Below are 26,811 nucleotides of genomic sequence, written 5' to 3' on the forward strand. Positions count from 1 at the left end.
CAATACGTGTGTGAACTCAAAAATTTTCGCAAACGTCGGACAGACATTAGTTATTTTAGCGAGCTCATACCATCAAGGCATATCACATTTTCATAAAAGCAGCTCAACAAAGATTTTCTGCGGAATCTCAAGCTTTGCCAAAAATATCAAGATACATTTCTTGGTAAGAAACATGGAGTTCCGTTCCACTAAATAACATACATTGCGAGTTTCAGGCAATAAATTGTGACTACATGACAGTTGGGAAGCCATTTCTGAAGAAGGGCTATGGCATTGCAGTCCAGAAGGGAACAACATTCAGAGAGGAGATATCCAAAACGTGAGCCTACAATTTTTTTACCATTTTTTTTTAAAAAAAACATTCAGTCAATCGGACAACGTAATAAACAACTAACAACCTTAATTGAATCTCTACTAATCATTTCATTTAATGCACGAAACGTTTTTAGGAGTCAAATACCACTTTTTTCCACGTTTGCAGCAGAGCCGGTGGAAAGTACACCAGATTTTAGCTATTATCAATTGATTTTTATTTTCATTTTCTCAATTAATTCTGCTTTTGTTCTAACTTCGAAATAGTGGGGGAATATAGACCCGAACGCTGCTTTTTCTTTAGTTAAATTTGTCTCTTTGATATATTTTGTGTAGAAAGCAATTCGATTGGAATAAATTCAACGACCCTCGAAGTTTGAAACTTGCTGTATTTGAGGAGTTATCGCTGTACCCTTATAAAGTGTGTTTTCGACTTTTTCAGAAAAATTATTTCTGTTTTATGTGTAATGTCAAAACCGCTAATTGTATTCATAATCCCCACTTAGTATCGGGAAGGGCATTTCTGATATCGCCAGTAGGACTTTCTTTCATTTCGGTAATTAGATACTGTATCCTTGAGAAAGAGAAAATTTAAGGCAAATGTGAGTGAACTAAATTAGCCTAGTGTTACTCGGTTCCACAAACACTTACATCTCTAATCTTAAAACAAGAGTCGTGAAAAAGCCGGTCAAAATCGAATATGTATACTCGATTTTTAACATATTGCGCACGTTATGCATATTAGATAAGTACCAAAAAAATATACACTATTTCCTACAACCTAAAAACCCCGACGATAATAATTTCTTTCGATAGTGAACTTCTTGCCCGAAAATGTTCGGATTGACCTGGTTTGGCTCATTACTTTCTCCGACTCTATAGGTAGAACAGGAATGGTGGTGGTTGATAACTTGTTGACCAAAACCCTGATGTTTTGTTAAATCAATCAGATGTTTTTCCTTTACAAAATAACTTCCCGGGTCGAGGTTTGGCGGTGAATTTTCGTAAGAAATGCGGTGAAATGCGGTGAAATGCGGTGAAAAAAAATAATTTTCACCGCGTATTTCTTACATCTTTTTGCGGTGAATGCGGTGAATCGCGGTGAATTATTTATTTTCACCGCGTTCTCAGTATTTTTACAAAAAAGAATCGTCCACACACGGGTTCAAACCTTTGCCCTCCTGCATGCCTTCCTCTGCTTAGTCCACTGCGCCAACTTTCACTTACATCTTTTAAGTTTATTGTGAATTTAAATCAGATTGAGTAAACCTTGGAAATCATATGCGGTGAATTTTTGTAAGAAATGCGGTGAATTTCGCGGTAAACTTTTGTAAGAAATGCGGTGAAATGTGGTGAATTATTTTTTTTCACCGCATTCACCGCTTTCACCGCATTTCTTACATTATTTTGCCACAAAAGTTGATGCGGTGAATTTTTGTAAGAAATGCGGTGAATTTTGCGGTGATTTTTTGTATGAAATGCGGTGAAATATTTATTTTCACCGCATTCACCGCAATCACTTTCTTACAAAAGTTCACCGCATTCACCGCTTTTCTTACAAAAAATTACCCTAAAACCTCGACCCGGGTTATGACTAGTATAAATCTCAAGTGAAAAGGATTTTAACATGTTAATCAAATGAAAAAGCACCAAATGTTTTCATTGAAAGGACTGTGGATTTACCCACTATCAAAAAACTAGGGTTTGAAAACCAGAATAGATTGTGGTCGACCTTAATTGGTAAAGAATGAATCATTGAAAAGAGGGATAACAACATTTATCAAGAAATATCTTGGAGAAAGCTGTCAGTGGAGCAGTCTTTACTGCAAAATCTAAGCTAAAAATTTTCACAGACAATCAAAAAAGCTCGTCTAAAATCATTTTGAAAAACTTCGATTGACAGCTGATTGCTAACTGTAACCCCCAAATTAGCCTCATTTTTCTCAAATTTTATTCGAGTTCTTTTGGCTTGTGAAAAGGGGTTGTAGAATTTTGTTTTTTTTTTGTCGTGAAATGCTTCTAGCTGGGGACTGGCTGGCGCCCAAAACTCTATCAAAATTTCGAAAGAAATGTTTGGTGGTTCTTCTTGTTGTAGGGAGTGTACTGTGTTGTCCTTTAAAAAATTTTGCTCACTCGGCTGCTTGAAAACTTCGCTCTTGGCAGTTCAATTAATAATAAAAATGCTCAATACCAGCACCAAGTATTGTTATAGCCAGAGACAGATAATTGATTAATGTCCACAATCAAAAGGCATTATTCTATTAAAACTAATCAATGGTCCATACTAAATCAAACCAATTCAATCACTTTATCCGCAATTATCCACAAATCAGTCAATTTACTTCCTAACCCAAACAACTATAATAAATTCTGCCTCCCAGTAGCTCTGCTACTGGCTAGAAACTTATTAGCTTCGCAATCAGCGATTAATAATTACTTTGCAGTCTCACTCACTGCAACTTACGATACTATTTTTTTTTCACAAAGAATTCACACAATTGTTACAATTACTCGCTCACTAAGAAACAATTGCACCACTTGAGCGTTTTCTCTCTCAGTTTTGACTGAGGAACCGCTGTTTCTCAGCTTCGTAAGCGTCTCTCTCTCTCAGACTCGCTTTCTCGCGTCTGATGGTTTTTCTTGTGCTTAAGGGTGCTCAACTTATCAGTTTTTTTATCAGCAAAACTTAATGTGTCGAACTTTTCGGCCTTATGTACACGTGCAATCGTGGACGTAGAAAATTGGTCGGGCGTTGTTGTTAACCTTGAGTTTAGCTTGAGAAATTTTTTGCTCAATTTGACAGGATTTTTGTGGACAACTCGCTTTTATAAGTTTGTGATCAACAAAAGTTATGTTTCATGTTCAACAGTTCGTATACAAGTATATGCCTTCTGTTTCGATCCATTCCTTGCTACTGAGTACTTCTGTTCCCCCTTTGGTTCTAGCAAAGTTTATTTTGAGTCATTTTTAACTGTTCTTCTTATGATCACAATGATGAAAAAATCAAGGAACACTTAGATATTTCTGCATTTTTCTTTGTATAAAATTCTTTAGCGTTAATGCCTTCAAATTGAACAATAATTAAATTGCGGTTCTCATGTTTGAATATGATTTTCAAGTCGATATACTAACACTGGTAAAAGTTTTGCCTCTTTCAGAAAGTACATAAAACAAATCAGTTATCACCTCTTTTTTTCTTGTTTTAATATCAAAATAAACAGCTTTGGATTACCGGAAACAGCTCGCTCTTTTTCTGAATGCGTATGCAATTGTCCAAAAAATTGCCTGTTAAATTTTGGGGTCGATTGGACTTGAGGGGATAGGGTTTTGAGGACTTGCAGAGGGTTCGCCAAAAATGAGACGCTTGTATATTGTAACATTTGAAATTCTCTCCAACAAATTTTATCCAAAAAAAACTTGCGCTCTTTTGTACGTATCATTCTATTCTCAAGAAGACTCCAAAGCAAAAATTAGTCCTATCTCAAGCGTCAAACCCACTTCATAACTCGTTATTTCCACCCAAAACTCTTATTTCAAAAATTTGCTCTTCTGAATGTCCACTGCTTTTTATTTCTACTTGTATTGTAATTTTGACTCTCTCTCCACTGTATAATTAAGACAAAAATTTTTTAACAATTACTGTTTACTAGATTAGGTTTCAATTAGACCCGTTGAATTTCCCAATTTTCACCTGATAGATTCGACCTGACTGACAAAAATTGAATATAAGAACTCCAACAGCTAATTGCGTTAAATCACAAAATCTCTACCAATTTTCTCCTGCGAATACAAAACCGCTTTTGAAATATTACTCAAATTCGTTCATCATGTAAGGGATTACCGGGCTCAGATCCAAAAAAAACTGTTGCAATAAAAAAAGAAATATTTTTTTAATTCATCTTCTTTTTTTTTAATTTATTTCTGCATTTCCCTTCATCCACGCTTTTTTTCTGCTTAGTTCTCTTTCGAAACGAAGCCCATTTGGTTGTTGTGCATAGACACCAAACACTTACTGAATTAAAACATTAACGTATCCATGCTCAAAAGCAAATTAAAACAGTTGAAAAGTCTTTTCTTTTTCACATACAATTTCATTGCTTCTACACACAGTAATTTTTGTGACAAATACTTTTATCTCTTTTTCTTGTTTTTCCCCATTCTTTGAGTAATCTTTACGGGCAAGCAGTTATCCTTTTTCCGGGAAAAATGCAAAATAATGACCAACACATCCTTCAAAGCTCATTTTTTGATTGTTTCCCTTTTTGTGCACTAATTTTTCCTAATTAACATACCCATTACATCCTTCCTGAAAATATAAAATAGTAACTACAAACTTGTAGCTGCTTATAGGGAATAAATACTCACTTTTGTTATATACCAAAATGGCTTTGAAGGGGTTCAATTTTGGAATATGGGGGCAATTCATTAATAAGTATTATTGTTTTTCCCAAGCTCTACAGTTCTTTTTTTGCTGAAATCATACTTGATTTCTTCCGTTTAATGACCTGTGAGTGTCATTTGGAATATTTCTGACAAATTGTCTTTTTGCGAAGCTAGTCTCTCTTCTGTTTGATTAACAAATAAAAACAAAGTCCACTCCAACTTACATCGCTCAAGTTTGTTCCTTTTGTTTACATAGTCAATATGCTCAAGATTAGCTCCTATACTTCGCAAACTAATTAACAACTCAAAATCAAAGCTTCAATGTCATGTAGCTTCAGTGAATTTCCATAGTAAATTTTACAGGGGTTTTAAATACCCTGTGGATTTTGCTAGCCTCAGAACATTTTTTTGAATTCTGCGAAATGAAACTATGAATAGTCCACACATGCATGATTTTAATTACAATATTTTGCCGACAAAACCACACCTGAATGTAAATCAAATTGGAACTTCAAACTAATAATAAAACTTTCATCACATTCGCGTTCAATTGGCCGCTTAGAAGACAAAAAGAATACTAGAACTTAAATTTTGACATTGTTTACTAACTCTTGATACTTTTATGTAATAAATAACCAAAATTAGCATGTGCCTTCATTTTGTTAAACTATTTTGAACGGACCAGGGATATTTGTTATAATAGTAAAAATTTTCAGCCACAGTTTAATTTGACTCGCTTTTTTGACGTTTCAGGCCAAAATTCTGCTATAATTATTTCAGATTCTGTGAGCTTGTGAATTTGTCTCACCTAAATTATTTTCTGGACATAATTTCGCTGGTTCGATCCACCAAAATTTTAAATGCAATCGATCATTGCCTAATTTTTTGCAATTTAATTTTAGATTTTTGCGATTGAAAATTACAGGCAGAATAGCTTAAAATTGGAAGAATAGCGGCAAAATTTAGAGGTCTGAACTAGCTGGTATTGGTATAGTATTTCTAAGAACAGAATCACGCAATAAGCGCATAATTAACGTCATATAACGTTTATAATCATTCAATTTCACTTTTTCTACTGTGCAGTACATTAATACATCACGCTGTATTTCAATGATCTTCATTCATTTAGTTTTAAAAACTTAGAGTTTCCTCTTACGTATCATACACACGTTTGGTACGTATTGAATATTTGAATTTGAATATTTTGTAGGATTCTGAAGCTGCAAGAGAGTGGCACGTTGGAGAAACTGAGAAAGAAGTGGTTTGAACAACCTAACAGCTGTCCAATGCAAGAGACATCAAATAAGGATAATGGGGCAAAAGGTACAAGTCGCACTTCAATCCTTTCGTATCACAAATCATGAAATTGCCCCCCTCCCCCCTCTTATGAAGAACGTTTTTCTCTTCATAATCACCCCCAGCTCTTTACTAATCGAAATAAGATTCATTTTTCAGTGGGCGAGTTTATATCTGAGGGGGTTTATTACGGGTTACTACTTCTTAGTAGTCATACAAGGATCATATATGATGTTATACAAATCATACTCTATTTCTTAGTACGATCCTTGTATGATTGCTAGGAAATCATCAATGATTCTGTATGATTACCGGGACATCATATATGATCCTTGTACGAAATTTCCGTGGGTGTATGTGGGTATTTCACCCTGAGGGTTGTTTGTTAAGTGGGTTTTCTGTAGAATATTTTTTTCCTGATGCGCATTTGATCATGACTAAGAAAATTGCTGTACCAGATCAAAGGTTGAACAGAAACTTATAAACTGTGGAAAACAGTTTCCCTGAAATTCTCTCTTTCTGGTGTTAATGGATCAAAATTTGCAGGATGTTTGACGCTCAATTTCAAATTTCCATGAACAAGAACGTTGGATTCTTTGTTGCTAAACGTGATGGGAAAAAATTTTTGTTTCAATTTTTTTAATAGATTTCCCGGTTTAACAGTTGCCGACTATAAATGAAAAAAATGTCAATTCTTAACTTTTCAAAAAAAAATTGGTCATATTTGATACATTAGGTATTGAGGGACCACTCAAAATTCTTCCGATATCAGTTTCGGGGTGTAGGTTTCAATTTAAGGTTCAAAAACCAGTTCACAATTTTTGCGCAATTTTTTTAAATATTCCGGCCAAACTGGCAAGATTGATGTCTGTAAAATAGCAACATAGTTGAAATTTTCTTCAGTTCTCTGTCTAGTAGACTCAAAAACTGTAAAGAAGGTGACATCCCAACAATCATATTCGATCGTTTTGTAACGTAGAAAACAGTTCCCTAGTCGAGACCTGATGTTATCTTACAGGAATATGTCAGATTCTGACAGAAAGATGATTATCTTCCAAAATCTGGCAAAAAAATTATAATCTTGCAAGATTCTGCTAGAAAATAGTCTATCTGGCAGAATCTGCCAGAAAAATGATTATCTGGAAGATTCGGCCAGAAAAATGGATATCCTGCAAGAGTTTGATAAAAGGGAAAGAGTTTGTTCCAGTTGAGCTGCATTTCAATTGGTTAATAATATCTAATCTGCTCAAATTATCTCAAAAAAATTACTTGCAGTAAAATTGTCGTGTTGATCTGATTAAAGACCACGCAAAGTTTTTAAAAATATTAAACAGTGCTTGATTAAAAAACTGCTTGATATGATGGTTTACTGAGTACTTTTCCAAAATAGTTATATAAATATATTTCAGAAGAGTTACAAGACATACCTATTGCGCCTCAATGAAATACAAATAAATACATAATACGTATTCTTATTTCTTAACTTTCAATTCTTTCTAATTCATTCTTAATCCTAATTCGTTAGAGAACACATTACAAGCTCAATTGGGATTATGTTGTTGCATAGTAATCTTACATAAAGAATTCCCAGAGAAGAGTCAGTTTCGATGTTAATCCCAAAAAATTTTGATTTTACATCAATCTTACAAAAAATTGTTATCGTTTGTTATTTCGACAGAAATTAGTTATCTTGTAAAACCCAGACACAAGTAGTTATATGTAAGAGGACCTGGGGGGGTAAAAGGACTATGTATAAAGATTATATACATTTATATACTATTTATACTATTTATACCTATGTATAAAGATTACGTATAGCCTATTTTCATCAATTTTCCATAGACGTACCTAAAAAAGAGAGTGAGAACAATAGACCTGTCATCTTATCATAATTACCCAGGGTTAATTATCTTAATTACCCCAGGGAAATGCATCCGCTCTAATGCACTTCAGCTAATCTTATCTACTTAATAAAATATATCTGCAGAATTTTTTCTTTCATACACTTCATTTAGGCATAACTTTTTCAATTATCAAAAAATTTTTTAGTTTTTGATTTTTAATGAAGTTTTGAAAATAATTGAAAATTATTTTGAAAATTTCGTTTTTTTAAGTTTTTTTTACTCCTGATGATGTGAAAATATGCAAGACCTTTCGGCAGTTTCTTTTCGTACTTTCTGGTTTATTTCTCAGTAGTTTCAGTTTCGAAAACCCGAAACCATGAACAAATTTTTTCAGATAATGATGTTCAAATAATCGATTAAAAATTTTTAACTCAGATTTCAATGAAAAATACTAAAGCACAGAAAACCATCACTGAAATTTTTTTTGTTTTTTCACAGTTTCAGATTCTGAAATCTCAAACTAAAAATTTTTTTTTGGTCGAAAAGGTATGTTACAGTACAACTTTAGAGGGTATTTTTTGAAGTGGAATTCAATGGTGGTATATTCACGGTCAATTGTAGATTATGGGTTTGGGATTTTTTTATAGTTTTAGTTTCTCAAACCTCAAACTACAAAATAATTTCTTCGAGAGTGGTATGCTATATCAACTCTCTATATGTTGTTTTTAACAAAACATTTGATGCAAATTTTTTTAACCTAAGAAGTTACATTTTTGGTTTCTCCGAAGTTTCAGCTTCTGAAACCTGAAACCTCAAACCATTTTTTTGGAACTATGTGTTACAGTACATCTTAATAGCATAATTTTTAACGCAGAATCCAATGGAAATAGTTTAAAAGTCGTGAAAAGAAGACACGTTTGTATTTTTTGAAGTTTTAGATTCTGAAACCTGAAATCGCAAAATTTTGTTTGGAATTGTGTGTTACAGTACATCTTTTTATCGTAATTTTTAACGCAGAATGCAGTGGGCATAAATTCTAAGTCATGAAGAGAGGACAAGTTTGTATTCTTTTCGAAGTTTTAGATTCTGAAACCTGAAATTGAAAAATATTTGTCAAAAAATATCCAAATCTTCAAAACAATACCCATTTCTTGCCAAAAATACCCAGTTCTTGGAAAAAATAGCCAATTATTGCCAAAAATTACCCAATTATTGCCAAAAAAAAAACAATTTTTGGCAAAAAAAATCCCAAATTCTCGAAAAACAAACACTCCACTGTTGTGAAAAATTCCCAACTATTGCCAGCAGAGCCCAGGTCTTGGTGAAAAACACCCAATTGTTGACTCAAAATATCCAATTATTGTCAAAATTACCCAAATGTTTCCAAAAAATATCAACCTGTTGTAAAAAAAAGACAATTCTAGCCCAGAAAAATCTGTTTGTATTCCAGAATTTAGCAATTCATAGCAAAAATACCCAATTTTTACCAAAATATACTATATTTTTGCCAAAAATACCTAATTCCTGCGGAAAGGAACCCAGTTCTAGCAAAAATAACCCAATACTTGCAACACAAACAGACAGAAATCTCGCCAGAAATACCCATTTTTATCACAAAATAGCCAAATCTTGTCAAAAAACCGCAAATTGTAACCAAAATAACAAAATTTTATCAAATATTTATCTAAAATATATCAAAAATTAGACAACCTTGCATCATCTGTATTTCTCTAAGTTCTTACTAACAATCCAATTATTTAGTGACCTTAAATACATCAACTCTTGAGATCATCTTTTGTAAAGACGAATCTTAGGTGATCGATATAGGTTTGATGAGCACAAATTTGTCACGAATTATTTGCTATTGTACAGAATTAATCGTTAAATGTTTGAGTTCAATCTTATTAATTTAACAATTACGTCCTATTATCTTCTCAATTACGAACAATTAGGTGATCTCTTTTTTTGTGAGAGGGTCAATGAACTCTTTGGAACAAAATTTATTTCAGCTACGTCATATGATTGCTACAATTAGGGACAACTAGGTATTGTATGGGGTCACTGAACTCAAACTGTATTCATACTTTATCGAAGCATACACAGCTCTCGTGATCGAAATCAAGGTCTTAATCGTGATAATGTAATAATTACGTCACTATTGCGTCATAATGATGTCATTTTTATTGTAGTGTACAAACCAAAATTCAACTCATTGTGCTTATTTTCCTTCTCTTCAACAACACAGCTATAGTTAGCTTTTTCATTTTTTTAGGAGACAATTTGAATCTCCTTTTCCTACAAACCGAAGTTCTCAGTTACAAATCTTTCAGTGGAGATTGTTCATCTCTATTACATCTTCCTATTTCCAATTCCAGGTAAGTCACCTCTGTTATAAAATATGAAAGCAGACCTGAAGAAACGATTAAAGGGCTATTATATTCATCGTAGTCATTCGCAAATTGTATTCTAATTCTTCAGAGAGAATGATTTTGGAATATCTGTAACTTCAGTTCTTTTAGGAGTTCAACCGTCTTCACCAAAAAAGCCTTGTATAATGAATATCAAATCTGTGAAATTGAACAAAAATCATAAGGCCCACTTTTTCTTCCCCGATTTCGATGATGATGTAGCAATAATAAAGAAGAGGAAGACGTGCTTCGGCTGGGTAGCTGATCCTCCGTTCTCAATTCCGAGGCAGCTTCTGGTGTTCATTATTGCAATCAAGCATTTGCCTGAAGTCTCTGTTCCATACAAAGAGACAACTAAAGACTTCTACAAGAACCACATCGAAAACACAATTTTACAAGTCTGAGACAGCCTGGAATTGAGCTGATCAGTCCGTGCACAATTCTGTGATTATGAGTTGTCCTATAGACCAATGTATGAAAATCAATTGGGATTTTTTGAGGAGGAGAGAGAACTTAAATTTCTCTGGTGTGTGTCTGACGAGTGTGACATTTTGGAGGAGCAGATACCTGATCGGGATTGTGACGAGTGGGAAATTGGGTCATTGACAGAGAGTATTATCGCAAGTATAGAAGAAGAGAAGGCACTTAACCCCAAGTTAGACAACAAAAAATCTGATAAGGCAGTCCCCTTTTCGTGTTTTTCTACCGAAACTGGACAAGATACAATAAAGGAAGTACAAGGAGCATCGACTGTTGAAAATACTTCATTCAAGTCTGCAAGAACCATCCTTAGTACTGTAGTCAATGATTATACAGATTTCCAAGATCATATTTTATCTAATAAAGCAAGTGAAAAAATATCTGAAAAAACTTCCATCAAATCTGAGCAACCAGCATCTTGTACAAAAAAGACTGTCAAGAGAAGGGTTCCTGCTGTCAATAACCCTGAGTAAGTGGGAAGTAAATATCCAGATGGTGATGAAAACAAAGAGAAAATGTGTCCTCCATCTCGCAAATTTAGACGAGCTGCTGAGTTGTATAGTAACTAAACTAGCAGGCTGAGAAGTTATTTCTTTGACTGATTATTTGTTTTTATTTTCGGTATAATTTCAGATCGAAAATTAGTATTTCCTGAGGTGACTAATTGACTGGTTAATTTGTAATATTCGGTTTTTGCACTCAGAAAAGGCTGAATTTCATGTATGCTTTTGAATTGATACTTTGATACTATAATTTAATTGAGTTTTAAAAATTCATTTTCGAAATCAACTTTTTTTAGAGTTCAATTTTTAATTAAAACGTATGTGAAAAAATGCTTGTTTTGTAACATCTGTTTTTTCAAAAGTGGCGGTCAACGACGAAAAAGGCTTGTTTTTGTAATATCTGTTTTTTTTCAAAAACGTGGGTTTCTTTGGCTTCTGCATTACACTCCCGTCAGCTGATACTGGATGATGCAAAGCAATTGCAGTGATAATTTTGCAGCAAACTCCAGCAGCAATTTTTCCCACGAGAATGTTGGAATAAGCGTGCTGCCTTTGATAATAGAATACCTGGTCTTTTTAAAGAATTTTTGGCAAAAGATTTTTAGATATAGAAACTCGTTAAGTATAGAATTTACAATTTCTTTGAAAAAAGTTGAAAACCTTTTGCATAATTTTTTACTCTTTAGAAAAAAAAATTCTTTTACTATCCTTTTTTTTTAAAAAGTTGTTTTTTTACAGAAACTTTTTTTTTCATTTATCCATTTGTCAGTTTTTGAAGTTTTTTGTTGTGAAGTTTTGAATTGAACTATTTTTTTTAAATGAGCATCTTTTTCACTAAAATAATTTTTTTTTGAAAATTGCCGTTTTTTACAATGTTATTAACAAAAAATGTAAATCTTGATGTTTTTTTATTTTTCTGTTAAAATTTTCAATTTAATTATTTTTTTAAAAGGAAAGTGTTTTACCAGAATAATTTTTCTTCAAAAATGCCGTTCTTTACATAAGGTTATTAACAAAAAATATGCAACATGTGTTGTTTTTTATTTTTCTATTTTTCCTTTTTTCTGTTTTTGAAGTTTTTTGTGTAAAATTTTTAATTTAATTATATTTTTTGAAAATAAATGTTTTACTAGAATAATTTTTCTTTCAAAAATGCCGTTTTTACATAAGGTTTTTAACAAAAAAAGCAATTTTTGTTCTTTATTTTTCTATTTTTCAGCTTTTGAATTTTTTTTTGTTAAATTTTTGATTGAATTATTTTTTTTTAAACAAAATGTTGTTTTACTAAAACATTTTTTTTTCAAAAATGCCGTTTTTTACATAATGTTTTTAACAAAAAATGTAAATTTTGATGTTTTTTATATTTCTGTTATTCCATTTTTCAGTTTTTGAAGTTTTTTTTCATGTAAAATTTCCAATTTAATTATTTTTTTTAAAAAGAGATTTTTTTTCTCTAATAGTTTTTCTTTCTAAAATGTCGTTTTTTACATAAGGTTTTAAACAAAAAAAGCAACTTGATTTGTTTTTTCTATTTTTCCTTTTATCTCAGTTTTTGAACTTTTTATGTAATTTAAAAATTTAATTTTTAAATTTAATATATTTTTTTTTGAAAAACAAATTTTACTAGAGTAATTCTTCTTTCAAAAACGCTGTTTTTTACATAAGGTTTTTAACAAAAGATGCAACTTGTGTTTTTTTCTATTTTTCTTTTTTTCTGTTTTTGGAGTTTTTGTGTAAAATTTTTAATTTAATTATTTTTTTTCAAAAATAAATGTTTTACTAGAATAATTTTTCTTCCAAAAATGCCGTTTTTTACATAAGGTTTTTAACAAAAAATACAATTTTTGTTGTTTTTTATTTTTCTATTTTTCCGTTTTTGAATTTTTTTATGTAAAATTTTCAATTGAATCATTTTTTTAAAAAGAAACTTTGTTTTACTAAAACATTTCTTTTTTCGAAAATGCCGTTTTCTACATATGGTTTTTAGCAAAAAATGCAACTTGTGTTTTTTTGTTTTTCTAATTTTCCTTTTTCTGTTTTTGAATCTTTTTGTGTAAAATTTTTAATTTAATTATTTTTTTTTTTGAAAAATAATTGTTTTACAAGAATAATTTTCTTTCAAAAATGCCGTTTTTTACATAAGGTTTTTAACAAAAAATGCAATTTTTGTTGTTTTTTATTTTTCTATTTTTCAGTTTTTAAGTTTTTGAAGGTTTTTCTTGTAAAATTTTTAATTGATTTTTTTTTGAAAAAATATTGTTATACAAAAACAATATTTTTTCAAATGTCGTTTTTTACATAAAGTTTCCAACAAAAAAATGTAATTTTTGATGTTTTTTCTTAATCTATATCTTCATTTTTCAGCTCTTGAAGTTTTTTGCAATATTTTTTCAGCGAAGTCGAAAATTGTAAAAATCAATTTACTACAATTATCACAAAAATCAATTACCTATTACAATTATTTATTACAAATAATTACACGTATTGATAAAATCTGCGGAAATCTATAACAAATCAAGTTTTAGATGACAAACTTATCTTTTTTATTTTTTCATTTTGAACAACTACATTTTTATTAACATCATATTTTTCTTAAGAAATTCCGATTTACTCATCGTCTCGTGACAAAAATACTTCAGAGTAAACCCCGGGGTACCGTTGTCGCCTGGTGACAATTACTGACGTCAAGCATCCCTAGCGTGCAGCTCTGCATGTTGTTCGGAAAAAAAAGACCGTTGGGCGCGCCTCGCGGCAGAGCCGCGATCAACGATCTTTTATTTCGATCAACTTTATGTAAAAAACGACATTTGAAAAAATATTGATTTAGTATAACAATATTTTTTCAAAAAAAAATTCAATTAAAATTTTACAAGAAAAAACATAAAAAACTTAAAAACTGAAAAATAGAAAAATAAAAAACAACAAAAATTGCATTTTTTGTTAAAAACCGTATGTAAAAAACGGCATTTTTGAAAGAAAATTATTCTAGTAAAACATTTATTTTTCAAAAAAAAATAAATAAATTAAAAATTTTACACAAAAAGATTCAAAAACAGAAAAAGGAAAATTAGAAAAACAAAAAAACACAAGTTGCATTTTTTGCTAAAAACCATATGTAGAAAACGGCATTTTCGAAAAAAGAAATGTTTTAGTAAAACAAAGTTTCTTTTTAAAAAATTGATTCAATTAAAAATTTTACATAAAAAAATTCAAAATCTGAAAAATAGAAAAATAAAAAACAACAAAAATTGCATTTTTTGTTAAAAACCTTATATAAAAAACGGCATTTTTGGAAGAAAAATTATTCTAGTAAAACATTCATTTTTCAAAAAAAAATAATTAAATTAAGAATTTTACACAAAAATCTCCAAAAACAGAAAAAAAAGAAAAATAGAAAAAAACACAAGTTGCATTTTTTGTTGAAAACCTTATGTAAAAAACGGCATTTTTGAAAAAAGAATTACTCTAGTAAAAATTGTTTTTTTCAAAAAAAAATTAATTAAATTTAAAAATTAAATTTTTAAACTACATAAAAAGATCAAAAACTGAGATAAAAGGAGAAATAGAAAAAAACAACACAAGTTGCATTTTTTGTTTAAAACTTTATTAAAAGTTCAAAAAACGACATTTTAGAAAGAAAAACTATCAGAGAAAAAAATTCTCTTTTAAAAAAAAATTAAATTGGAAATTTTACATGAAAAAAAACTTCAAAAACTGAAAAATGGAATAACAGAAATATAAAAAAACATCAAAATTCACAATTTTTGTTGAAAACATTATGTAAAAAAAATGCATTTTTGAAAAGAAAAATGTTTTAGTAAAACAACATTTTGTTTAAAAAAAATAATTCAATCAAAAGTTTAACAAAAAAAAATTCAAAAGCTGAAAAATAGAAAAATAAAGAACAAAAATTGCATTTTTTGTTAAAAACCGTATGTAAAAAACGGCATTTTTGAAAGAAAAATTATTCTAGTAAAACATTTATTTTCAAAAAAGTAATTAAATTAAAAATTTTAAACAAAAAACTTCAAAAACAGAAAAAAAAGAAAAATAGAAAAATAAAAAACAACGCATTTTCTGTTAATAACCTTATGTAAAAAACGGCATTTTTGAAGAAAAATTATTCTGGTAAAACACTTTCTTTTTTAAAAAAATATTTAAATTGAAAATTTTAGCAGAAAAATGAAAAAACATCAAGATTTACATTTTTTGTTAAAAACATTGTAAAAAACGGCAATTTTCAAAAAAAAATTATTTTAGTAAAAAAGATGTTAATTTAAAAACATAATTCAATTAAAAACTTCACATCAAAAAACTTCAAAAACTGACAAATGGAAAAATAAAAAAGAGTTTCTGTAAAAAAAACAACTTTTTAGAAAAACAGGATAGTAAAAGAATATTTTTTTTTAAAGAGTAACAAATGACGCAAAAGGTTTTCAACTTTTTTTAAAGAAATTGTAAATTCTATACTTAGCGAGTTTCTATATCTAAAAATTCTTTGCCAAAATTCTTTAAAAAGACCAGGTATTCTATTATCAAAGGCAGCACGCTTATTCCAACATTCTCGTGGGAAAATTGCTGCTGGAGTTTGCTGCAAAATTATCACTGCAATCGCTTTGCATCATCCAGTATCAGCTGACGGGAGTGTAATGCAGAAGCCAAAAACCCGCGTTTTTGAAAAAAACAGATATTACAAAAACAAGCCTTTTTCGTTGTTGACCGCCACTTTTGAAAAAAACAGATATTACAAAACGTGCATTTTTTGACATAAGTTTTAATTCAAAATTGAGTTCTAAATAAAAGTTGATTTCGAAAATGAATTCTTAAAACTCAATTAAATTTTAGTATCAAAGTATCAATTCAAAAGCATACATGAAATTCAGCTTTTTCTGAGTGCAAAAACAGAATATTACAAATTAACCAGTCAATTAGTCACCTCAGGAAATACTAGTTTTCGATCTGAAATTATACCAAAAATATAAACAAATAATCAGTCAAAGAAATAACTTCTCAGCCTGCTAGTTTAGTTACTATACAACTCAGCAGCTCGTCTCAATTTGCGAGATGGAGGACACATTTTCTCTTCGTTTTCATCATCATCTGGATTTTTACTTCCCACTCCCTCAAGGTTGTTGACAGCAGGAACCCTTCTCTTGACAGTCTTTTTTGTACAAGACGGTGGTTGCTCAGATTTGATGGAAGTTTTTTCAGATATTTTTTCACTTGCTTCATTAGATAAAATATGATTTTGGAAATCTGTATAATCATTGACTACAGTACTAAGGATGGTTCTGGCAGACTTGAATGAATTATTTTCAACAGTCGATGCTCCTTGTACTTCTTTTATTGTATCTTGTCCAGTTTCGGTAGAAAAACACGAAAAGGGGACTGCCTTGTCAGATTTTTTGTTGTCTAACTTGGGGTTAAGTGCGTTCTCTTCTTCTATACTCGCGATAATACTCTCTGTCAATGACCCATTTTCCAACTCGTCACAATCCCGATCATGTTTCTGCTCCTGCAAATTGTCATACTCGTCAGACACACACCAGAGAAATTTAAATTCTCTCCCCTCCTCAAAAAATCCCAATTGATTTTCATACATCGGTCTACAGGACAACTCATAATCACAGAACAAGTTATCTGAGACTTTTAAAATTGTGTTTTCGATGTGGTTCTCGTAGAAGTCTTTAGTTGTCTCTTTGTATGAAACAGACTACAGGCAAATTCTCGATTGCAATAATGAACACCAGAAGCTGCCTCGGACTTGAAAACAGAGGATCAGCTACCCAGCCGAAGCACGTCTTCCTCTCCTTTATAATTGCTACATCATCATTGAAATCGGGGAAGAAGAAGTGGGCCTTAAGATTTTTGTTCATTTTCACAGATTTGATATTCATTATACCAGGCTTTTTTGATGGAGACGGTTGAACTCCTAAAAGAACTGAAGTTACCGATATTCCAAAATCTTCCTCTCTGAAGAATTAGTATACTATTTGCGAATGACTAGGATGAATATAATAGCCCTTTAATCGTTTCTTCAGGTCTGCTTTCATATTTTATAACAGAGGTGACTTACCTGGAATTGGAAATAGGAAGATGTAATAGAGATGAACAACCTCCACTGAAGGATTTGTAACTGAGAACATGGGTTTGTAGGAAAAGGAGATTCAAATTGTCTCCAAAAAAAACGAAAAAGCTAACTATAGCTGTGTTGTAGAAGAGAAGGAAAATAAGCACAATGAGTTGAATTTTGGTTTGTACACTACAATAAAAATGACATCATTATGACGCAATTATGACGTAATTTTTACATTATCACGATTAAGACCTTGATTTCAATCACGAGAGCTGTGTATGCTTCGATAAAGTATGAATAATATTGTAAGTAGTAAGGATTATTTTTTGTTCACATAAGTTCAGTGACCCCATACAATACCTAGTTGTCCCTAATTGTAGCAATCATATGACATTGCTGAAATAAATTTTGTTCCAAAGAGTTCATTGACCCTCTCACAAAAAATGAGATCACCTAATTGTTCGTAATTGAGAAGATAATAGGACGTAATTGTTAAATTACTATGATTGAACTCAAACATTTAACGATTAATTCTGTACAATAGCAAATAACTCGTGACAAAATTGTGCTCATCAAACCCATATCGATCACCTAAGATTCGTCTTTACAAAAGATGATCTCAAGAGTTGATGTATTTAAGGTCACTAAATAATTGGATTGTTATTAAGAACTTAGAGAAATACAGATGATGCAAGGTTGTCTAATTTTTGATATATTTTAGATAAATATTTGATAAAATTTTGTTATTTTGGTTAAAATTTGCGGTTTTTTGGCAAGATTTGGCTATTTTGTGATAAAAATGGGTATTTCTGGCGAGATTTGTGTCTCTTTGTGTTGCAAGTATTAGGATATTTTTGCTAGAACTGGGTTCCTTTCCGCAGGAATTAGGTATTTTTGGCAAAAATATAGTATATTTTGGTAAAAATTGGGTATTTTTGCTATGAATTGCTAAATTCTGGAATACAAACACATTTTTCTGGGCTAGAATTGTCTTTTTTTTACAACAGTTTGATATTTTTTGGAAACATTTGGGTGTTTTTGACAATTATTGGATATTTTGAGTCAACAATTGGATGTTTTTCACCAAGACCTGGGCTCTGTTGGCAATAATTGGGAATTTTTCACAACAGTGGAGTGTTTGTTTTTCGAGAATTTGGTTTTTTTTGCCAAGAATTGTTTGTTCTCGGCAACAAATTGGGTAATTTTTGGCAATAAATGGCTATTTTTTCCAAGAACTGGGTATTTTTGGCAAGAAATGGGTATTGTTTTGAAGATTTGGATATTTTTTGACAATTATTTTTCAATTTCAGGTTTCAGAATCTAAAACTTCGAAAAGAATACAAACTTATCCTCTCTTCATGACTTAGAATTTATGCCCACTGCATTCTGCGTTAAAAATTACGATAAAAAGATGTACTGTAACACACAATTCCAAACAAAAGTTTGAGATTTCAGGTTTCAGAATCTAAAACTTCAAAAAATACAAACGTGTCTTCTTTTCACGACTTTTAAACTATTTCCATTGGATTCTGCGTTAAAAATTATGCTATTAAGATGTACTGTAACACATAGTTCCAAAAAAATGGTTTGAGGTTTCAGGTTTCAGAAGCTGAAACTTCGGAGAAACCAAAAATGTAACTTCTTAGGTTAAAAAAATTGCCATCAAATGTTTTGTTAAAAACAACATATAGAGAGTTGATATAGCATACCACTCTCGAAGAAATTATTTTGTAGTTTGAGGTTTGAGAAACTAAAACTATAAAAAAATCCCAAACCCATAATCTACAATTGACCGTGAATATACCACCATTGAATTCCACTTCAAAAAATACCCTCTAAAGTTGTACTGTAACATACCTTTTCGACCAAAAAAAATTTTTAGTTTGAGATTTCAGAATCTGAAACTGTGAAAAAACAAAAAAAAATTCAGTGATGGTTTCCTGTGCTTTAGTATTTTTCATTGAAATCTGAGTTAAAAATTTTTAATCGATTATTTGAACATCCTTATCTGAAAAAATTTGTTCATGGTTTCGGGTTTTCGAAACTGAAACTACTGAGAAATGAACCAGAAAGTACGAAAAGAAACTGCCAAAAGGTGTTGCATACTTTCACATCATCAGGAGTAAAAAAAAACTTAAAAAAATGAAATTTTCAAAAAAAAATTTACAGAAGGTTTTGTGAAAAATTTTCAATATATCGAAATTATTCGAAACAAAACTTCATTAAAAATCAAAAACTAAAAAAATTGTTTGATAATTGAAAAAGTTATGCGTAAATGAAGTGTATGAAAGAAAAAGTTCTGCAGATTTATTTTATTAAGTAGATAAGATTAGCTGAAGTGCATTCGAGCGGATGCATTTCCCTGTGGTAATTAAGATAATTACCCCTGGGTAATTATGGTAAGATGACAGGTCTATTGTTCTCACTCTCTTTTTTATGTACGTCTTTGGAAAATTGATGAAAATAGGCTATACGTAATCTTTATACATAGGTACGTCCTTCCCCCCCCCCCCCCCCCCCAGGTCTGCTTACATATAACTACTGACACAAAAAGCGTTATATTGTGGTAATCTGGCAGAAAAATAGTTATCTTGTAGGAATCTGGCAGAAGGAATCTTGTAGGAATCTTGTAAAAATCTGCATTGTCTTGTAAGAATCTGCCAGAATTTACCAGGTTCCTACAAGATAACCATCCATTCTCTCTTCATTTACAGTGCAGAACTTACTCTGAGCAATGACTATGAAACAAAATTTGGTGTATTTGTTGCGAAGGTGAAAACAAGTTATTTAAGGCCAAGAATTTGATATAACTTCAAGTCGTTTTCATTACTGACCAATTGTAGCTCCAATTCTACCAAAAAGTCAATAGTACATTACCAGGTTTTTTATTCATATTTGACGTGCTAAGTTGATTTCTTAGAGTTATTTTTGTTGATTAGATTTCAGAAACTAATCGAGTCTTAAATTTGGAACCGTGGCAACATACAGCGTCAAATTACACAGTACGTTAACAAGTGGTTTTGGGCATAACACAGGGTCGTTGTAAACGTTGAAACATTATTGCTGGGGAATCAGAAGCATTCCCCAACACTGCTAAGGAAGCATTGCTTTAGCCAAATCCGCTTGGAAATGCAATTTTCGACCCTGTTTAAGCAAAACTCAACCAAAAGCGTCAAAATTCGTCCGATTTATTCACCTTTGGATAATAAATGTTGATTGCGTAATCCTGAGAATTGGAGTTCAATGTCTTTTAAAAACGATTATTCCAATTTTTTTTTCATTTTTGACAGGCTATTTTTCCTGATCTTTTCTTGGTGATCCTTTTTTGTGAAAAATGGAAGCAAGTTTGACAACTAAAAAAACAGTATTACCAGGAGCCTGACTGTTGTAAATTGGGAATTCTCTCAAATCTGTAAATGGGAATCCGCCAAAAATAACGCGAGTTTTCAATGACCGTGCTGAAACTTTGATTTTGAAGATTTTTAATGTAATATGTAAAATAACATTTCAGGGTATAAATTCTCTTAGTTCCCTCGCCCCACCTCCCCACCACTGCAGCAAAATGCAATAACCTCTCAAAGTTTAAATCAATAAGGGACAACAAGGAGGCTCGATTATGTGCGATAAGGTCCGACCCGCTCATCCACGTTTTTGATTTAATTGTCTTCCGACAGAGGAAGAGATCGAAAACTTTCAAAAATATTTATTTATCTTCAAAACAATTGGTGTACGAATAAAAAAATACATTAACGCAAAACAGTAAATGAATTAGACAAGGCGGTTTCAGAGGGCCGATGAGATGTGCCATTAACAAGAAACGAGAAAAGAAAAAAATCAGCAAAGTCAGATTAGCCTCATAATAAAACTGATTTGAAAAATAAATAACTCATAATTCACTAATGAAATATGGAGCTTGCCTCAAATAGGACCGGCTAGCAAGTAGCCAAAAAAAAGAAAATGTAAATGATAAAAGATTTATTTTTTGAAAAAAACTAAAAATTTTACAGTCATAAAATTCATAAGCTAGCAACTCTGAGATTATAAGACTGGTTCATTTACACTCCAGAAGAAGCCGATGAGATCTTTCATTACCAAGATTCCGTTTTACGACTAATAAAAGGGAAATAAATAACGAATACGATCAAGATTTCATAAAAAGAATTGATTAATATCAGTGTACATTGCATTAAAATTCTAAACTATTGACTAAACTAAAAATGCTCTATAAAATCAAGCCTGCATTGAATGCCAACCGGATTTGCATTTAGTTTTTTGATGGGGACATAACTCCAACAATAACACTAAAATATGGGCAAAAATTCCTGAAACACAAAAGTTTTATTGAAAGGTTTCGCAGAGTGAAAGCGTAAAACCCATCATTTTAAGTATAAAAAACCGCACTAAAACACTTAACTTTACTTCTTCAAAAAGATGAGTCCTGCCAATGTGTAATCTAAGCAAAAAGTTAACGGATTTTAACCAAAAAAAAATAAAAATGCCGGAAAAGCTCAAAAAAAACAAAATCAATTTTAACACAAACAAGTACAAAGTCATAAAAACGATTAGTTTTGAGCTTAAGCCCTTAAGTAGTTTTTTTTACCTTCACAGAAAACAAGAGAATTTTCCTTGATCAGAAGACTTCAATCGACTACAAAAGAACGACCAAAATGGGCAAAAAATCAATGAAACTTTGCGAAAAATCGGTGTCGAAGCCGCTAAAGCATAACCAATCATTAAAAACACTAGTTCTCCTTAGAATTGTTATGTTGAACCTCCTTTCAACGCAATTAATTGGAAAATTGTTCAGTCATTCATGCAAGAAAGGCACAAATGGAAAAAGACCAAGTACAAAATCAAAACATGGCAAATGCTCAAAATTTCCATATTGTTTGAATATACTTTTTCTTGAAAATCATAAAAATAATAAGCTTTCACAAAATAAGAACAATAATTAGATTAACTTTTATCTTTGATACACGGCACTTGGAAAATTCATCGGCGAGAATAAGTCTTAAAGCTACCAATATCAAAAAACAAAAGCCCAATTAAAAAAAATACGTAAAACCAAGTTTAGACGGCATTTGAAACTTGAGCTTTTAGGTGAAATTTACATAAATTCATCGGCTTTCATTTGTATAAACAAAAGCTTTTTTGTTAATTGAGCAATTATATCAAATCATTGGGGCGTATTAGCGTTCTGCTAAATAAGTTGAAAGAAACAAAAAGGCAAAAAATTTTTTAAATAAAGAAGTGAAAAACAGCGACCTATACAATTCGATCTTGGGATTTCGTGAAAACTAGCACTGATATTGCAGTTGTACTTTTAAAACAGGTATTTGATCCCAAAAAAATTCAATTTATCAAATATAATTGATGAATTTTTGATAATTTTATAGGTAAATAGGAAAACCGGCTAATATTAAATTTCAGAAAACCTCCCATTGCAAAAGAGTAAACGTAGTCATTTTTGTAGTTTGAGAGGACTGTGTCAGTAGTTTTTAGGCGTGTACTTCAAGCTATTTGCAAAAAAAGGTGCTGCAGAATTGCATTTTTGATGGAAAAAAGGCTAAATTTTGAAAAAAATAACCCAATATGGTACGAAAAAATTTGAATCAAATTATTTAGCAACTTTTTTCTGTCTTTAGAATTAAAACCATTAGCACTTTTAAAAGTGTTAACAATTTTTAAAATTTTACAGAATGAGCAAAAAACAGATAATGTGAACAAAACCAATTGAAAAACGTCCGATGTTCACAAAATTGAAACCTCGATAACTCCATGCACAAACCAAAATTCAAATTAACCTTTTTATTTTTATATTCTACGCCAGAGGGCCTTGTAACGATATTACTCACAACTCTCTCCGCTGTAAATTTCGATCAAAGAAAATTGAACAAAAAAACACAATTGAGTTTATAGTTCCTCCCCCACCAAGGTGGGTCGGAACAATTAAAAAAGAGCAGGTCTGTGATATGGAAAACAGTTTGCTTAGATTTCTTTCTTGAGTTTTGCTATTTTAAAGAAAAATTTGTCGGCTTACAATTTCTCAACCGACATGATGGTTGCTCTAACCATAGTTTCTCAATTTGTTATGTTTCAGGTATTGAATTGACCAACGTGGCTGGTATATTCTACGTGCTGATTTTCGGAACCCTACTCGCATTCACTGTCGGAGTGTTCGAGATATTCTGGCATCGGTAACTAAAATTGTTTTTTTTAACTTAGTTTTTAAACCCCGGTATTGGGCAAATTAAGCTTTAAAAAGGTCACAAAAGCATTGTAACTCAATTTAAAGCGCGCCCCATGAAATTGTAATAAGAGAACGTTTCAAGAATCACTGGAAAAATGTCAAAGTTCAAAATTGAAACAGGTAGATTTAACTTGAAAAAGTGAAGCTTAAGAAAAAATAACAGCAACAACATTGGTGCTTAACTGTGTGAGTTAAATTTTGTCTGATAAAGTTGCAAAGCAATTTAACATTCCAAAGGTCAATGTTGAAATTTAAAACATGATCAGCAATTCGTTGTTCATTTGCATTTCAAGGGTTTTTCAAATGTTCCTCTGCGTTCCAACTTTATGGGACTAACTATAAAACATATCGTATCATAACTTTATGGGACAGACTATTATTATAAGCAGCCCGTACCGAAACCCCAGAGCCCATCAGGCCTGATTAAGAGATTTTCCAGAAGCCAAGTCTTGGCAGAGAGATACCAAGACTTGGGTAGCGGAGCCAAGACTTGAGACCTCTCTGGGCAGAGAGACGCCAAGACTTGGTTTTTCTGGGCAGCGCAGAACCCAAGTTTTGGGTTCCTCTGAGCAGAGTTAAGGTTGACATCATAAATATCCGATGTTTTTAATTTAATGAGGGCAACTCTTTTACAAATTTGGCGCCCAAGTACACGTTTTCAGTCAAAAAAAAACATTTGCAGTTGAAATTCGTGAACTCCACCCCAAGACTTGGGGCCTCTCTGGGCAGAGAAAACCCAAGACTTAGGTTTCTCTGCCAAGTCTTAGAATCGGTTTCTTCTCTTGACGTTCACTGATTTATAAAATATCCCCATAATAGAAGTTAAAATTGAATATTTCATTTCCAAATAGGACCCAAGCTTGGGTTTTAGGTCTCGAAAAGGATTAGCTATAAATTGAAGTTCAAAAGAAAAAGGAAACGTTTGCGGGTTAGGTAGGTCAAATAAAATTTTGACTGTTTCAAAAAAAAAACTGTTGGTGTCACCTGCACAACTGGTGGTTAGATCCCAAAATAAAGTTGTAAATATAGCTCATAGTTGTTCAAATCTGTTGTTACCAAAAATCAAAGTTACCCAATATCACTGGAGTTCAAGTATTTTGAGGACCCCTTTGGCCTTGAAAAGGTGACCATACCTTACCAAGAGCTACGAACATAGTTTAATAGCATTCATAATCTTAATTGGTGCTTTATTTGTACATTAGGGTACTCAAACATGTGTTTAAATTGCCCATGAACCTAGAAAAAGCGCCATTCTAACCCTCTGTCCAGAAAAAATCAAGTCTTGGATCCTTTCTGGCAAAAGAAATCCCAAGTCTTGTGTCTTTCCTGCCAAAAGGTCACCAAGTCTTGGTTGTACTCCGCACAGAGTGAACCAAGACTTGGACCTTCTCTTGGCAGAGAGACCCAAGACTTGGGATAACTCTTGATTTTTCTCTGTCAATAGAAACCTGAGAGACCGACTCTGGAGTGTTCTCTTAGTAGCCTTGTATTTGACATGATCACACTCTGAATCAGGCCTGGGACCTTGCCTGATTTTTTTTCTGAATCAGGCCTGATGGTCTCTGGGGGTTCGGTACGGGAGTGGCTGTGTAGTTTTTTTTTACAAAAAACTTAATTAAAGACTTTGCTTGGTAATGTCTTCTTCCATGATCGACTGCTATCTTGCTGGCTCTTGACTGCATGGATGAATTTGTAGAATCTAATTTCCAAACTAATTTGGAAAAAAATTAAAATTTTAAGTACAAAATAAATACAATTTGGGCAAAACTGAGTTATATTGGTTTTATGTTCTGTTGAATCTTACTTTGAGTTGAAAACTCTTATTTGATTAATTTATGGAATATTTTGAAAACGTATTATTTTAGCCGATCTCAAACAAGGCATACATTTGCTCACAAACCACTTTCAATTGCTCCACGAAAAGAGCATCTCCTAAACTACGACAACGAAATGACAGAAACATCTGAATTTATAGCCAACTCTTTCTCATTCAACTCGCAATCCGATTTGACAAGTCGTCTCAATTCGGATCTAAAGAACTCGGCTGATCTCTCGACAAACGATTTGTACCAAATATCGCATCTGAGTCCAAGTTTGGAACCCCTGGAGGGTCTGCCAGATGGTTGCACTTTGAAACCTAATGGCGAGATCATACTACCCCCCAAATATAGCCCTCGTATAGAACCCAGAACAAACGCCCATCGAAGCCCGGTCAACCCAATTGTTATAAACCCAGCAAGTCCTGTCAATTTGAGAACTAATTCAGAAAATAATTTGTTCATTCATAACCTGCACACCTACAAAGCTGCGATAGCCTATTCAATGCCCAGCAATGAATCCCATCAGAAAACTGAATTTGGAAATTATCCAATGAACGAAAACAACGACCATAACAGGCAAAACTCTGATGAATTTTTGGACAAGTCAAATCGAACTGATGCAGATTTAGGTTCTTGTAATGGAATTTTCAAATCGGGAATTGTTAGTGGCCCTGCAAGGTACATTAAATTCAGAGCACCGTCTAAGCATCATTATTCAGGCGTGAAGAAACTGGACCAGAAACGGAAACGAAAAGCAAAAGAGGCAACAGTTTGATGAGAAATTCACAATTAGTAAATAAAATTTCCATTTAAAAATTTTTTGAAACTAATTTTATTGCGCATAATATAAATTGAATTGACTATATCTGCTGTATTTGGTAAATCATGGGTAGCAAGTGACAAGGTACTAACAAATAATCATGCATATTTTTCCAGCGAACTTAAATCTCGCCGTTTACATTTGACATGCCCTGCGTTGAATTTACAAAAAGTATTTGGAAACAATATTACGAAACAAACATCACTGATAAACAACATCATGATCGAAAAAATTTTTATTATAAAAAACTTTAGCATACTTTTAGCATCAGTCTGACATTTTTGGTTTAAATAACTAAATGTTTCGAAACGTATGACATCCATTTTTACGTAATACAAATTAAAAAATTGTGTTTGTAGTTTTTTGTACTTAAGACTGTTTCCCTCATCAAAGTCTATAGCAAATTGTTTTGTGCCAAGTAAAAGGTGTTAGTTTCAGTGATCAGGTTGTTAACTCATTAGTCTAAAAAAACTGTGCCAATGAACATGAAATCCAAGCAATGATTTGTTGAAATCTTAATCTTCTCTGCAAGCTTTTGTTTGAATCGTAGTAACAAAGTTAATTATTTACAATTTTTTAATACTACATGTTTTTATAATAGCACGTATTTTGTAATAAT

General features: G+C 31.7%; 1 protein-coding gene across 2 annotated transcripts in view; it reads left to right on the plus strand.

Moving 5' to 3' along the window:
• The window catches only part of LOC142353684 (glutamate receptor ionotropic, delta-1-like), a 335,919-nt gene extending 309,673 nt beyond the window's left edge, over positions 1 to 26,246 (plus strand). For both annotated transcript variants that reach the window (XM_075405992.1, XM_075405993.1), the window contains exons 16-19: positions 216 to 319; positions 5,906 to 6,018; positions 23,403 to 23,499; positions 25,418 to 26,246. In XM_075405992.1, the coding sequence (XP_075262107.1) occupies positions 216 to 319; positions 5,906 to 6,018; positions 23,403 to 23,499; positions 25,418 to 26,147 (1,044 nt within the window). In that variant the 3' untranslated portion in view covers positions 26,148 to 26,246. The remainder of the gene's footprint in view (positions 1 to 215; positions 320 to 5,905; positions 6,019 to 23,402; positions 23,500 to 25,417) is intronic.
• Positions 26,247 to 26,811: the final 565 nt, after the last annotated feature.

The sequence above is a fragment of the Convolutriloba macropyga genome, chromosome 14 (genome assembly GCF_964194025.1).
Source record: "Convolutriloba macropyga chromosome 14, txConMacr16.3, whole genome shotgun sequence".
In the NCBI taxonomy this organism is placed as follows: Eukaryota; Metazoa; Xenacoelomorpha; order Acoela; family Convolutidae; genus Convolutriloba; species Convolutriloba macropyga.